This window comes from Eschrichtius robustus, chromosome 18 (genome assembly GCF_028021215.1).
Source record: "Eschrichtius robustus isolate mEscRob2 chromosome 18, mEscRob2.pri, whole genome shotgun sequence".
Classification (NCBI taxonomy): domain Eukaryota; kingdom Metazoa; phylum Chordata; class Mammalia; order Artiodactyla; family Eschrichtiidae; genus Eschrichtius; species Eschrichtius robustus.
In genome coordinates this window covers 52,064,146-52,078,975 of record NC_090841.1, presented here as the reverse complement: position 1 = coordinate 52,078,975, position 14,830 = coordinate 52,064,146, and the positions used below count along the sequence as shown (strand labels likewise).

Below are 14,830 nucleotides of genomic sequence, written 5' to 3'. Positions count from 1 at the left end.
GATAGGCACTCAACAGCTACTTCCACTGCCCAAAACAGCATCCCTGAATACTTAGGCAGCATAGGACGGGTCAGTGTAACTTCTAGTTAGATGGCTAGAAGAGTCAGAAGGGTGATGAAGATTGTTTCAGGAAAAGGTATCAGATAATCCAAATATGTATAAAATTCTTAACTGTGGAAAAACTATCCCACTGTCCTTGGGATATATATTAAGGACACCTGGCTTTATATTAAGGGTAAGGGTAAGGTTAAGTTAAAAATTCCAGATTATGACAATGTCACTCATTGGGACTATTCCTGAGATAAATGAAATGTTTCTTTCTATTTTTAGTATCTCTGTGGATGAGATATTTGTAAACAATTATGAATGCAGGGTGGTAGACCCTTTTGGGGCATGGACCAAGGGTAAATAATCAGAGGGCTGATGAACTTTTGACTGCTTCATTTTAAAAAATTAATTTTCTTTTTTTTCTGTTATTCCATAATTTATTTAGCCATTCTCCTATTGATGTACATTTATGAATTCCCCAACCCCTTGTGGTTTTGCTATTACAAACCAAGCTACAACAACTCTCATTGTATGTATATCTTTTGCACATGGGCCAATATTTCTTCAAGCTGGGTTTCTGGAAGTGAAATTGCTGGGGTAAAGGGAATGCATTTTTTTAAATTGAAGTGTAGTCGATTTACAATGTTGTGTTAGTTTCTGGTGGACAGCAAAGTGATTCAGATACACACACACACACACACATACATTCTTTTTCATATTCTTTTCCATTATGGTTTATTACAGGATATTGAATATAGTTCCCTGTGTTATACAACAGGACCTTGTTGTTTATCTGTTTTATATATAGTAATCTGTATCTGCTAATCCCCTCTAGACATGGAATGCTTCACGAATTTGCATGTCATCTTTGTTCAGGCGCCATGCTAATCTTCTCTGTATTGTTCTAATTTTTAGTATATGTGCTGCCGAAGTGAGCCCTAGAATTTATTTCTTAGAAAATTTTAAGTGTAAAGAAAAACTGCATAGAAAGTATAGGTCCCTGAAAATGGGAGACAAGGTGAGAAAGAAACAGCACCTGTTGTGCTCTGAAATTGTAGAATCTTAGAAATAGAAAGGAAGTAGAGATCACTTAGTACAGCTTCTTAACTCAAATCATGAATCCCTTCTCTGTTGCCTGTCTTTGGTGGGTCTATAGCTTAGATCTACAGTAGGTATGGGAAACCAGCTCTTGTTGAAGTGGCCTTTCCCATCAATGGGTGGCACTAGTTGTTCAAAAGACTTTCCTTAAGCTAAACCTGAACTTTTCCTTTTAAGGACTTCTATCTGTAGGCTCTAGTTTTGCCCTTTCATTTTGTAAAGAATACAGCTGCCATGCTGCCTCCAATAGTACTCCCTTCTATGCTACTCTACTATATTCTAGACTAAAAAAAAAAACACAAAAAAACTCTTGACATCTTATATTTGTTATATGGTTTTTAGGTTCCTCACAACCTTGCTTACACTCTATGAAAATACACTCGTGCCTATTAAAGTAACTCTTTTTCTTTACTTATTGTTATTATCATTTGTGATAAGAACACTTAACATAAGACCTACCATTGTAGCAAAATTTTAAGTATACAATACAGTGTTGTGAACTCTAGGCACCATGATGTGCTGTAGTTCTCTAGGACGTATTCATCATTTCATCATTTTATCAACTGAAATATTGTGTCATTTGACTAATACCTCCCTGTTCCTCTCTTCTCCCAGCCCCTGGCAACCACATTCTGCTCTCTGCTTCTATAAGTTTGACTATTTTAGATTCCTTATATACATGATATTATGTAGTATTTGTCCTTCTGTGTCTGGCTTATTTCACTTAGCCTAGTGTCCTCCAGACTCATCCATGTTGTCCCCCAAATGGCATGATTTCCTTCTTTTTTAAAGGCTGAATAATATTCCATTGTATGTATATATACCACCTTTTCTTAATCTATTTATCTGTTGATGAATAGATTTAGGCAATTTATTTAGGCAATAAAAGCAAAAATAGACAAATGGGACTACATCAAACTAAAAAACTACTGCAAAGCAAAGAAAAAAGTCAACAAAATGAAACGGCAACCAACAGAAACGGAGAACATATTTGCAAATCATATATCTGATAAGAGGTTAATATCCAAAATATATGAGGAACTCCTTTACCTCAAGAGCAAAAAAACGAGTGACCCAACTAAAAAATGGGCAAAGGAATTGAATAGCTATTTCTACAAAGAAGACATCCAGATGGACAAGAAATATATGAAAAGGTGCTCAACATCACTAATCATTAGAGACATGCAAATCAAGAACACAATAAAGTAACCTTAAAGAGTATGATGTCTACAGTAAAACATACATAAATACCAGATGTAGTTTTACTGTCAGTTATTGTGTTTTTATTATTGCATGCTCAGCTTTTCTCTGCAACATGAGAGATTTGACTTGAATAATTTCTAAGGTCCTTTCCAACTTTTAAAAGCTATTGTATTTGGGTGTGTGTGCATGCGTGTGTTACAGCCATGCCATCTTATTGGCTTCTTGAACTTGCAGCTGATGCAGAGTCCCAGATAATTTTTCACATGAAGTTCTGCTAAGCTATATCTTAATCAGCTGCATAACTTTACAGTTATCCTTATTATATCCTCTCTTGTTTGTTTCTCTTTGTTACTGAAGCCCATGTGAATGATTTGGAATGTCAGTTCCCTATTTGTTGGATTGGTTGGCCCACCAAGATCCGTGTCATCTATAAATATTTTTTAGCATGTTTCCCACATATGCACTTAATTTTTTATTTTGATTCATTTAATTTTGATTAACTTAATTGTTGATAAATTAAAAGTTCAGTAGAAAAGGGCTAAAACAAAATCTTATTTCTAGCTTTTCTCTTCAGTTTGACATTGTTCCATTCATCAACAATCTTTGAATAGACCTGTCTTATCAACAATGTGTCCATCTAATTGAAACTATTATCCAGCTTACACTTCTCATTGTCCAAAAAGATATCATGAATGAGCTGTGAAATCCTTGCAAAAATATAATATACTGTGTCTACAGTATTACCACCGTTCATGAGATTAACAATGCCGTCCAAGAAGGGAAAGTATTTTGTTTGACCTGACTTACTCAGGGTGAGCTCGTATTGTCTCCAGAAGGCAATTCTCTCTCTCTCCCCCTCTCTCTCTCTCTCCCCCTCTCTCTCAAAAGGTCAAAAACAGTCTATTTAATCATCCATTATGGAATTTTTATGGGGAGGAATGTTAAGTTTTCTAGTCTCTATTTTCTGGGAACCATCTTTTCTCTCTTCTTGGAAAGCAGAACATTTGATTGTCTCATTCATGAGTAGGAAAGGTCAACCCTTTGACGTGCTGTTCATATAGATGGAAGACAGAAAGATCTGTAGGGGGTGGGAAAAGTGATTTTTGGAGGGAATTCGGGCATTGTCAGCTTAGTTACAAAATGCTTCCTTCCTCTGTGATCGCTTCATGCTTTTTGAATAGAGTCATAATAAATGATACATAATAGATTAATAAATAATAGAGAATATCTTCATCAATGATTGAGCATTTATGTACCTGATGCAATGTATCCAAAACACCTAGTTTATCTCTACTCATGGTACTATAAATACAGTAGAGGGTCTCCTCCATTCCCAAACTAATAAAGCTGAGAGTGGAACTACTATAGCTCCTCTGTTAAAAACAGCTTGGACTCCACAAGTCTGTCTGAAACTTAATCATAAATACAGGGGGACTAAGAAGACTAAACCACAGATGCTCTTACACTAAACATGAGTATAGTGTCAGTTTTTTATAGCTTATGAAGCTGTGGCTTTTTGCTGATGAATAGGCATCTTTCCTCAAAAGAAGCTCAGTTTCACTTCCAATAAAACACTGCTTGGAAATTATGATGGTTAATTTTATGTGTCAACTTAGCTAGACTATGGTGCCCAGCTGTTTGTCAAACACTAGTTTAGATGTTGCTGCAATGGTATTTTGAAGACACGATTAATACTTACAATTAGTTAGCTTTAAGTAGATTATCCTTGACAATGCAGGTGGGCCTCATCCAGTCAACTGAAGGCCATAAGAACAAAAAACTGATGTTTCTCAGAGAAGAAGGAATCCCATGTCAATGTAGCATAGAAATCCTGAGTTTCCATCTTCCCTGCCTGCCCTACAGATTTTAGACTTAAGACTGCAACTTCAACTCTTGCCTGAATTTGCAGCCAACTGGTTTGCCCTACAGACATCAGACTTACCAGCCTCCACAATTATGTGAGACAATTCTTTAAAATCAATCAACCTCTCTCTCTGTATATCTATCATTTAATACATATAGATACAACTGTATATACAGACATCTATCCTATTGGTTCTGTTTCTTTAGAGAATACTGACTGACAAGGAAAGTAACTTCCCTCCGTGTGATCTTCATATGTGACATGTGGAACTCCTGATGGCTCCTGCCATTACTGGCCACTCACTTTGATATTTCATACTTTCTCATAAATCATGGACCATCCATGACTTCCAGGAAGATCAGGCACATAGCAGCCACTTCATAAATACTTGAAGGGATGTTGAATACACGTAAGGAGGAGCTAAACATCCCCTGCACTGTTGATATTTCTTCCAGTAATATCTGCTACAGTGATGCAGTCTGCCTTTGTGTCTTCCTCTTGTGCCTCCTCACAGCCTGGGAGATATGGGGAAACACCACAGTTGCCCTTTGGGATGGCATTCTTGCTGGTCCGCCCTCTTTAGTCTTGGATCTTCATCAGTTCCTGGAGGAAGTCACTCTCTTAGGATTCTGAGGACATCTGGAGTTTTTTAGGCCCCTCCTTACAGCACCTCTGCCTATTTCTACCTAGACTTTCTCTCCCAGGTGTTGCCAATGGCAGGCTGAGTTTTTTTTTTTTTTTACCACTTTATTGAGATAATATATCACACAATTCTCCCACTTAAAGTACACAGTTCAATGGTTTTTATTTAGTATATTCACAGACTTGTGCAACCAACACCAGAACCAATTTTAGAACATTTTCATCAACACAAGAGATAATCCCGCCCCCCCATAAGCAGTCATTCCTCATTCCTGTCACCCCAGTCCCTGGTCACCATTGCTCTGCTTTCTGTCTCCATGGATTTACCTCTTTGGGTCATTTCATAGAAATGGAATCATTCAATATGTGGCCTGTCGTGTCTGGCTTCTTTCAGCGAGACCATGCTTTCAAGGTTCAGCCATCAGGCTGAGTTTTTAGTTAGAGATAAAACTAAGCTATGTTGGTAACTGTCACTTGAGATGCAAAGGCTAGGATGAGAAATAAGCTCTGAAATGGAGAGTCCCAAGCTATCTAGATTTTGATTACATCTTCCAACCAAAGAGCAAATTTGTGAGAAATGACTGACTCCTGGGAAGAATGAGGAACTGCAGATGAAATGCTATTGACCCTGGTCCATTATAGATAGTACTGAAGACAGTACTTGGATGACATCCAAGTAAAAGAAATAAAGCTAGGAGGAGAGCAAGGAAAGCACACTCAACAAGAAACTGTTTGGGTTGTAGAAGTCAATGGAAACAGGGGAGTGGGAGGGTAGAGGAAGAAACTTATGTTTATGATGTGTCCGTTATGTGCTGGACAGTGTGAAATGAAATGCTTTATATCATCTAACTTCACAAAAGTCTGATGAAACAGGTGTTTTTGCTCCATTATAAGATAAAGATCTAAAGTTCAGAATATTTAAATAACTTCACCCAGTATCTTAGATTTTAAGTAACAAGGCCAGAAGAAGAACGTAGGTTCATCCGACTCCAATGTGTATGATTTTCTCATCTATACTTTACTGTAGGAAAAGAAACCTATTTTCTAAAAACAAATCCTATTATGTAATAGAAATTTAAAATTTAGCATAGTTTGAGGCCATTTCCCTACTGTGAAATATTATGCATATTTCTGGAAAGCAAACTGGGGAAAGGTGTTTCCCCCCCCCCCTTAATTATATCAAACAAATGATCTTACAATTACATAAGTAGTTGCCCATTATGTGAAAATGTTTACATACATAGTTACATACGTACACACAGTGAAATATGCAGACTTTCTGGAACCACATATTAAAATCTTTGAAGTTGAATCAGCCTTTCTTCTTTCTGAGTAACCTAAACTCAATGCCATTCAGCTGATTAGGGAATTCCAGGGATGAGATCTTTAAAACCCAGTGTCAAAAGGTGATAGTCTTTACTGATTATCTGATAATCATTACTTTAGTTTCACACTTATGAAAACTGGCTTTGTCCTAATTATTCTCAGGCATCTGGGTGTGTCCTGCAGTGTGGTGCCCTGTATTACAGCCTTGTAAAAAGTGATCAACCCAAAATTTGGCATAGGTGTAAATTAATGAAATGATGTTCTTGTGTAAACTAGCCCTGAAGAAAGTTCCCAAACAGATATGCCAAAAGTGGTGGGTGATTCTGACATCTCTCAAATAAGCCTAGAGTCCCCAAGGTGATTATTTTGAGTGCCAGCCCTCATTGGGGGTATTAATGGAGCAGATTTGATAGGGCTGCTAAGGAGTTTGAAGAGCACTGAATGAGGAGTCAGGAAGCATCCATTTGCATCCCAGTACTGCATCCCAGCTACCTGAAAGGCACCACTTGCATTCTGGTGCTACCTGAGAGGCAATGTCAGTCACTAACCTTTCTGAGATTCTTTCTTCATTTGCGACACTGTTGAATAACATCCTCCAAAATTGTGATCATCAAGTGAACCTGACAATATGAAAGCCCTCAAAACAGTGAAGCACTAGAATAGAATGTGATAACTCATTTATAATTAACCTCTACGTTTAATATCACAATTTGAAACCGAAACCCTCAGATTCACATGAAACATCAGTGATGTTAATAATTAGCCTCTGTCAGAAATTCCAGAATCACCTGTGTGCATGAGGGCCAGTTATTTTTGTGCTCAGTGTGACATCTAACGCCACAGTAGAATGTACTTGTTCAATTTTACAAGCTCCAGAAGACCAGTAGATACTACTTGCTTTTGAATACTAGAACCTAGGTCTCAACAGTTTCCATGGACTCACTTTATCCTAGTCCACAGTAAATGAGATCAGAATAAAACTGAGTAAACATACTACAAACCTGGTGCTTTGTAAACCATAATGGTATTTTAGAGAGCCAGAAGTAAAATCATATATTTATTGTGTGTAGGACTCGGGTGAAGAGTAGGACAACAATGTGTCCATTCTGTCTGTGGGCTCAACGTGTCCTTGGAGATTCTTACTTGACGCAGGATTGTGCCATCGATAGAAGGAGAAATGAGAGCCAAGGATTTAACTCCTTCCTAATCCTAATTCTTTCACAGCAGCTACTTTGAGTTTCTGGTTACCAATCCTGTAGATCATAAGTCCATGGACGTTAGAACACCATTCTTGTGCCTAGCAGGGCTAAATGGCTGCATTATCTTGGTCATATTACCTAACCTCTCTTTGCCTTGGGCTCATCATCTGTAAAGTGGGGAAAATCATAGAACCTATTTCTTTCCTACATATAAAGCATTCATAGAAGTGTTTTTATATACATAGTTACATACACCAATACACACACACAGTATTTAAAAGCACAAATTTTAAAGTTAGACCGCCTGGGTTCAAATCCCAGCTCCACCACTTATTTGCTCTCATGATCTTCTAAAAATCAGGTAATAACAGTACCAACCCCATGGAGTTATCGTGAGGATTAAATGTGCTAAAACTCGTATAGTTCTATTAACTGGGCTGGCACACAGTAAGTGCTATATAAACGCTTGCTATCATATTATTACCTGTTTCCTGGAAAAGCTTCAGATACTGTTTATAAGGATATGGAAATAAAAATTTAAAAATTTCCAACATTATTAATTTTTGTTTCTCTGTTTGGTTCTCTTAGGTATAAAAATCATATAATAGTGATGTTGGAATTTACTTTCTAGACCTAGTATTTCGGCAATGTCCCTCACATAACATTTTCACTCTCTTTTTTAAAGATTAGTTATTGGCATATCTTTTACCAGATCTTCATTAAGATCATTTTAGCCCCTGGTTCATTTAAGCTTAATGTTATTTAATCTCTCTGTATCTAATTCTTTTCTCTCCCTGAATGCAAAAAGTCAATGATTTTTAAAGCCTGCATACAGATAAGATTCACACATATTGGGAGGATGATGAATGAGCTAAACATTTGTTTGGGACAATTTCTGATTCTGTCTCTTCTCCCCTTTCCTCACAGCATTCATTTTAATGTTTCTGCCATTCATTTATTCATTCAGTATTTACTGAGTAGACTTGTCGAGCATGATAGACAGTAGAAAATACTGATTCTGACACTTGAATGGTGTTTTACAGCTTACAGACCGTTTTCACATATATTAGATTTATTCAGTCCTCAGAGGCACTCACTTCATTTCACTCCAGTTCTTCCTCCCCTTTTAACTTTATATTTCTCGTAATCTTCCTCATTCCTTTCTTAAATCTTTGGTGTTCAGAATATTTACTACGTGCATTGGAGGTAGGGTGGGAAGCTGATTGGAAGGCAATAGGTGGGGGAAGAGATACAAATCAGATGAGAATGTAGGTCCAGAGATGTTTCCAATACCCTACACTTTAGGATAAAAGGACAGCTGTCTGTTATGTAAGAAAGTACACAGTCACTTGAAAAGAAACAATGACCATCAACGTATCCATCACTAGAAGCTGGATTGAGATGAGACACAGAGCTCGTGGCTTCCCAAATCCTCCCTTATCCTCTGACAATTAAGCATATTTAACCTATTGAAGAAGCTAAAGAGTTGTGGCCCCTCCCTTCCTCTATAAACAGGCCTTTAAGTCCCAGCATTAAAGTTCCCTATTTTATTTCCTCTTGAATTTCATGACACCAACCAGTAGGCAGGAAATAGAACATACAAAATTAACCAGAAAATTATTCCTTCAGTCTCACATCCCGTTTCATTCATTATTATTCCTCTCATGCACAACTGAGACTTCTGTAAGGAAATCCTGATGGCTTCCTGCAGTAGACCAGCCTATAGAGGATGAATACGTTAAGTGATGGAGAATGAAGGTAGTGTCTAGTATGGCTCACATTTGAGCTTGTGCTGATCTCTTCAAGGGTACTCTGGAGATACAAGCAGATGATACAATAGACCAACTTCTACTGTGAGATGTACCAAAATCATTCTTAACCCAGACTCCTTTCACTTGCTTTGCCCTCTGCCTGGAATGTTCTTCCTCCAGAACTTCTCATGGCTTTCTTGCTTATTATTCAGCTCAAATGCCACTTTCGTGGAGAGGCTCCCAGCCAGTCTATATAAACTAGTATCCTTGTACTCAGTCCCTCTATCTCATTTCATAATTTTATTTTCTTCATGGCATTTATCTCTACCTGAAGTAGATTTACTCATCTATATATTTATTATCTGTCTCCCTCACAAGACTGGAAGCTCCAAGAAAGCAGAGATTATTATTTTTTAACATGTTGCCTAGAACATAGTAGTAGACCTTTAATAAATATTGGTGGAATAAACAAGTGGGAAACAGATATTTATCCAATGTCTATTATATGTCAGTTCTGTTCTAGGCACTGGGGCTGTGGTGATGAATCAAGCAAACCCAAATCTATGATCTCTTGGACTTTATATTCTAACGCGGGGAAACAAACAGTAAACAAATAAAGCAGGGAAATGGATGCTGCTTGGGCGGGGTTGTGCTATATTAGATAGGGTGATCAAGGGAAGGTCTTGCTGCAGAGGTCTGAAGAAGGTGAGAAGGGAGACACCTGAACAAGATGAGGAAGATAAGAGGGGGAGGGGAAGTGAGTCTTTCAGCACAGGGAGCAGGAAGTGCAAAGGCCCTGAGCAAACAGTAGGGGGTGGGGGTACTGTGGTTAAAGCATGGAGCTCCTGGGAGAGTGGCAGGGGATGCGTCTGAGAGGTTCTGGTGGGACAGCTCCAATCTTGTAGAGTATTGTAAGCAATGAAAGTACTTTGGTTTTTACTTTTGGTGAGATGGGAAGCCAATGAGGGGCTTTGGACACAGTGACATGATCTGACTTAGGTTATAATGGGATCCCTCTTTTTGTTCTGGTGATAAAAGACTGTAGGAGGCAAAGGTGGAAGCAGTTAGGAGGCCAATGCAAGAGGTGATGGGTGGCTTGGTCCCGGGTGATGGCAGGGAGGTGGTGAAACATGTTAATAGCCTGGAAGAATTCTGAAGGCAAAACTGACAGGATTTGCTGATATGATGAACAAAGTAATGATACAAAAATATGTACAGAATTGATATGAAAAAGGCTTTTCTTGGATTTACAAAAAAGAGACTGGTTTCTTTAGGGCTTTGACACTGATGTTACAAATAGTAGCCCAGCCGCCTTGAAATTCAGCTTTGGAACTTGGAAATTTTGTGTCAGCTATTATTTATACCAAAGAACAAACAAAAAAAGAGTGGTCAAATATATTCAGTATCACAATCTGTACTTGCAGTTAAGTGAGCTGGTCTGGGGCTTGATCTTATTTCAGTACACTGACATGCATGAGATAACTGTTCAGCAGACATAAACATTTCAAAGTAAAAATGACACACATCCATGAGGAGACTCTAAAGCCCATCGGGTAGTTACACAAAAGGGGAAACATTATTATCAAGAACAAAGATCTCGCCTGATTTATACTGATTGACAGTCTGTACTTCAAACCGATCTGATAACTGCTCAGACTTCTGACCCTTGCCTACCGGGCTACACTGAAAGCTCTGTGGAGTCTATTCCGTCTTACATTATTCTTCTACCCGGCGCGGCCGAATGAATACCTGGTGCACAACCAATAACCATTGACTTGATGATTGCTAAACATTCTTCACTACCCTCTCTTCCGTCCTCTTTCTGCAGTGCTCAGGAGACTATTTACCAAAGTCAGAGATTAGATAATCACTCACAGACGCGTCATGTCAGAATGTGTTGGGCGTTAGGGCACGTGGAAGGGGCCATCCGAAGCCCCACCCACCTGAGGAGTCAGGGAAGCTTTCCCAGGGGAGGAGACCTGGGTGCTGCATTGTGAAGGGCGAATACGAGTGCGAAGGGAGCAGGAGTTAGAGGACCGGAAGGGATCTAGAGCGGGCCTTCAAATGTACAAGGACCCTGAGACTAGAGGGCACTTGGGAAAGGGCTGAACAGAATGACCCAGGCCCGCGGGAGAGCGGGTGCGCCTGGACCTTTGGGAGGATAAAGACGCAGGGTTTGAAAGGTAGGTTTTCTAAATTATATTTGACCTTCAAACCCTCCGAGTTTCATTGCGCGATTCACCCGGGGCTGGTAGGGCCGCGGAAACGTAGCTTTCCCTTAGGCCTCACAGTACATGCCCCTTCAGCTTGGCCAAAAGGCGGCGGGGGTTGGGGGGAAGGTCGCGTCCGCCACTGGGAGGGGAACACGCCCGAAGTCACTCACTGAACTCACCCAAGTTCCCCTTTTGCCATTTCCTCCAATTCTGAGGTCTCCCAACTAATGAGTTTGCCTTTTTACCCAGAAAATAAACTATGGGAGAGCGTCCTACAGCAGGATACCGAGGTTAGCTTTTTGTTTCTAGGGTTTTTTCGAGGCTACTCGTACGCGCAAACAAAATCTAGCTGCCTCCGGGCCGGGGCGGCCCCACCGCCTCTCCAGATTTTTTGGACTCTCTCTAGAACTTTCAGCAACGAGACGAGCCGCGTGTTTAAAGCGCCACAGTTACAGTGTTTAAAGCGGCTAGTCTCCGGGGGCAGCCAGGCCCTTCCACTCCCCGGGTGGGGGGAGCCGGAAAATTCAAGTGCTCCTTCCACAGTCTCCGGCTGCAGTTAGGAGGAGGGGGCGCAGTGACTGCCCCTCCAAAGAAGGCTCGTCTTCCGAAGCGGCCAAGCCCAGGTTCTGTCCGCTTTGGAAGAGGAAGAAAGTTAGGCAGGAGCGGGAAGGAGCTAGAGCGCCGGGCGAGAAGGCCGTAGGGAAGTCGGGGCGTCCGGGCGGCGCGCGAGCCTGGGTGGAGCCAGCAGCCCGCCGCGGCATCAGCGTTTCAGATGCAAATCGATTCCCCGCCCCACCGCCCCCTCCCGCCCTGGGAGCGAGGCTCCGCCGCTCCGCTGCCGCCCCCGCCTTCTGCTCGCCGCGGCGCCCGGGCGGGCGGCTCTACTTAAGCAGCGCGCGGGCCGCCACCCGGCACTCCCCTGGAGCGCGCGGGCGAGGCGGGAGGAGTGCAGCGGGGCTCGCGGGGGCGCACGGAGGCGCGCTCGCATTGTGCACTCGGCTCCGCGCGGCTCTCGGCGGCAGCGGCGGGCCGGGGCGCAGGGCTGAGCGAGCGTCCGAGAAAGGCGGCGGCGGCGGCGGCTCCGGCGCGCGGCCCGGCTCTCGCTCACTGCCCTAGCCCGGCCACCTCTTGGCCATGGCTCTGGCGGACAGCACTCGTGGACTACCCAACGGGGGTGGTGGCGGCGGCGGCAGCGGCTCCTCGTCGTCCTCGGCTGAGCCGCCGCTCTATCCCGACATCGTGGAGCTGAACGTGGGGGGCCAGGTGTATGTGACCAGGCGCTGCACGGTGGTGTCGGTTCCCGACTCGTTGCTCTGGCGCATGTTCACGCAGCAGCAGCCGCAGGAGCTGGCCCGGGACAGCAAAGGCCGCTTCTTTCTAGACCGAGACGGCTTCCTCTTCCGCTACATCTTGGATTACCTGCGGGACTTGCAGCTCGTGCTGCCTGACTACTTCCCCGAGCGCAGCCGGCTGCAGCGCGAAGCCGAGTACTTCGAGCTGCCGGAGCTCGTGCGCCGCCTCGGGGAGCCCCAGCAGCCCGGCCCCGGGCCGCCGCCGCCGCACTCGCGGCGCGGGGTGCAGAAGGAGGGCTCGCTGGGCGACGAGCTGCTGCCGCTCGGCTACGCGGAGCCTGAGCAGCAGGAGGGCGCCTCGGCTGGGGCGCCGTCGCCCACCCTGGAGGTGGCTAGCCGCAGCCCGTCGGGGGGCGCGGCGGGCCCGCTGCTCACGCCGTCCCAGTCGTTGGACGGCAGCCGACGCTCGGGCTACATCACCATCGGCTACCGCGGCTCCTACACCATCGGGCGGGACGCGCAGGCGGACGCCAAGTTCCGGCGAGTGGCGCGCATCACCGTGTGCGGCAAGACGTCGCTGGCCAAGGAGGTGTTCGGGGACACCCTGAACGAGAGCCGGGACCCCGACCGGCCTCCGGAGCGCTACACCTCGCGCTATTACCTCAAGTTCAACTTCCTGGAGCAGGCCTTCGACAAGCTGTCCGAGTCGGGCTTCCACATGGTGGCGTGCAGTTCCACGGGCACCTGCGCCTTCGCCAGCAGCACCGACCAGAACGAGGACAAGATCTGGACCAGCTACACCGAGTACGTCTTCTGCAGGGAGTGAACTCCCCACACCCTCTTGCGACTCCAGCGCGCGCATTCCCTCTCTTTCTTGCCCGGGAGAGGGCTATAGATTTCCCCTCCCACCCCACGTTCTCCCATTCCCCTGTTCCCCACCTGCAGCAGACCCACTGACCCCTCACTTTAGAACCTGCAGCCACAGGTCCTCTCGGCTTCTTCGTCTTCTCTGGACCCCACTAGAAGAGAGAGCCCAGACGTACCTCTCCACCCCATGCTTCCTCTGCCCCCGGCCTCAAATCACCCCTCCCCCGGATTGTCCTTCAGTCTGGATGTAGTGGGGCAGTGTGGCTACAAAGTCACCGAGTACCTGGGAATGACTGAATTGTTCCGAACCCAACTGGACCCTGTCCAGTGTATAGAAGATTCCTTGAAATCTTCTCAAGCCCTGATGACTCATTCGCGGTTTAAGAGATAGAATTGGTAGCAGTGTCTGCGAATAGTTTTGAAAGGTCATTTATTACGCAGTCTTTTGACCCTCTTTAAAGGTGAAGTTTTAGAAGGCTGAATGGAAGACTCCAGAGCTGGAATTAGGATCCCGCGGAGGCTGTTCAGGGACTATAAATGAATAAAGTTTTGAAAAGTTACGGGTAGAAGTAGGAGAAGAATCTGGTGATGGCATAATGAAGGAGCGTTTGGTTTCCGTGCAAATTTAAAGGTCTTCGCCTGTGGTTTAAACTTGTAGAAAGTTCCCCTCCTGCCTGAAGAGGCACCCTTTCTCCTGGGCTCACCGCCAGAAGCCCTTGGTTCGACTGCTTGACATGGCAGCCGTTATTGACAAGAGGGGGAAAGAGAGAATGACGGCTCAGGTCGCCGAGCATTGCAGGAGGTCACCTGGCTGTGACTGTAAACGGAGCTGGGTAGTAATGCACGTCGTGGGTATTAAGAAAACCTGTATTATTGCAGTGACTGTCAGTAGGACCTTAGCTCTTAAGCCTTGGGGGGTGGGGTGGGGAGGGAGGAAGGAGGGTAGGAGGGGTGGGAAGGGAGGAGAGGACATACTCATTTATTATTTGAAAGTTGGAAGTTTGTACCGTCCGTCTGAGTACATGCACATTAACAAAATAGCACACAAAAACATGCAAAGCATTTTGTAAAGGTGAATCACAGATCTACTCTTACCTGGCAGTTTATTGAACTAACTGTTTTGCTGATACTTATATAACCTAACCAAAGAGTTACCCAGTAGGGTTTTAGTTTTTGAACTTTATTTTCTTGTTGATTATAAGTCCTGATTTTAAAATCTGTTTCCTTGAACAAAATATGTTGATTTGGGTTACTTAGACTTAAGTTCTCTTATTAAAAATCCTTACTGTCTGCAAGCCCAGCCAATTCTGACTTCTGGGCAAACCTG

At 43.5% G+C, this 14,830-nt stretch overlaps 1 protein-coding gene and 1 non-coding gene across 2 annotated transcripts; one reads left to right on the top strand and one right to left on the bottom strand.

Moving 5' to 3' along the window:
• Nucleotides 1-879: 879 nt before the first annotated feature.
• On the bottom strand, nt 880-987 carry LOC137752305 (U6 spliceosomal RNA). The gene has a single exon (XR_011071150.1). It is a non-coding gene; the product is annotated as a U6 spliceosomal RNA (small nuclear RNA).
• An 11,218-nt stretch (nt 988-12,205) lies between these two features.
• KCTD12 (potassium channel tetramerization domain containing 12) lies at nt 12,206-14,413 on the top strand. Its single transcript, XM_068526441.1, has one exon. It carries the CDS (start codon nt 12,479-12,481, stop codon nt 13,460-13,462), a length of 984 nt encoding a protein of 327 aa, XP_068382542.1. The 5' UTR covers nt 12,206-12,478; the 3' UTR covers nt 13,463-14,413.
• Nucleotides 14,414-14,830: the final 417 nt, after the last annotated feature.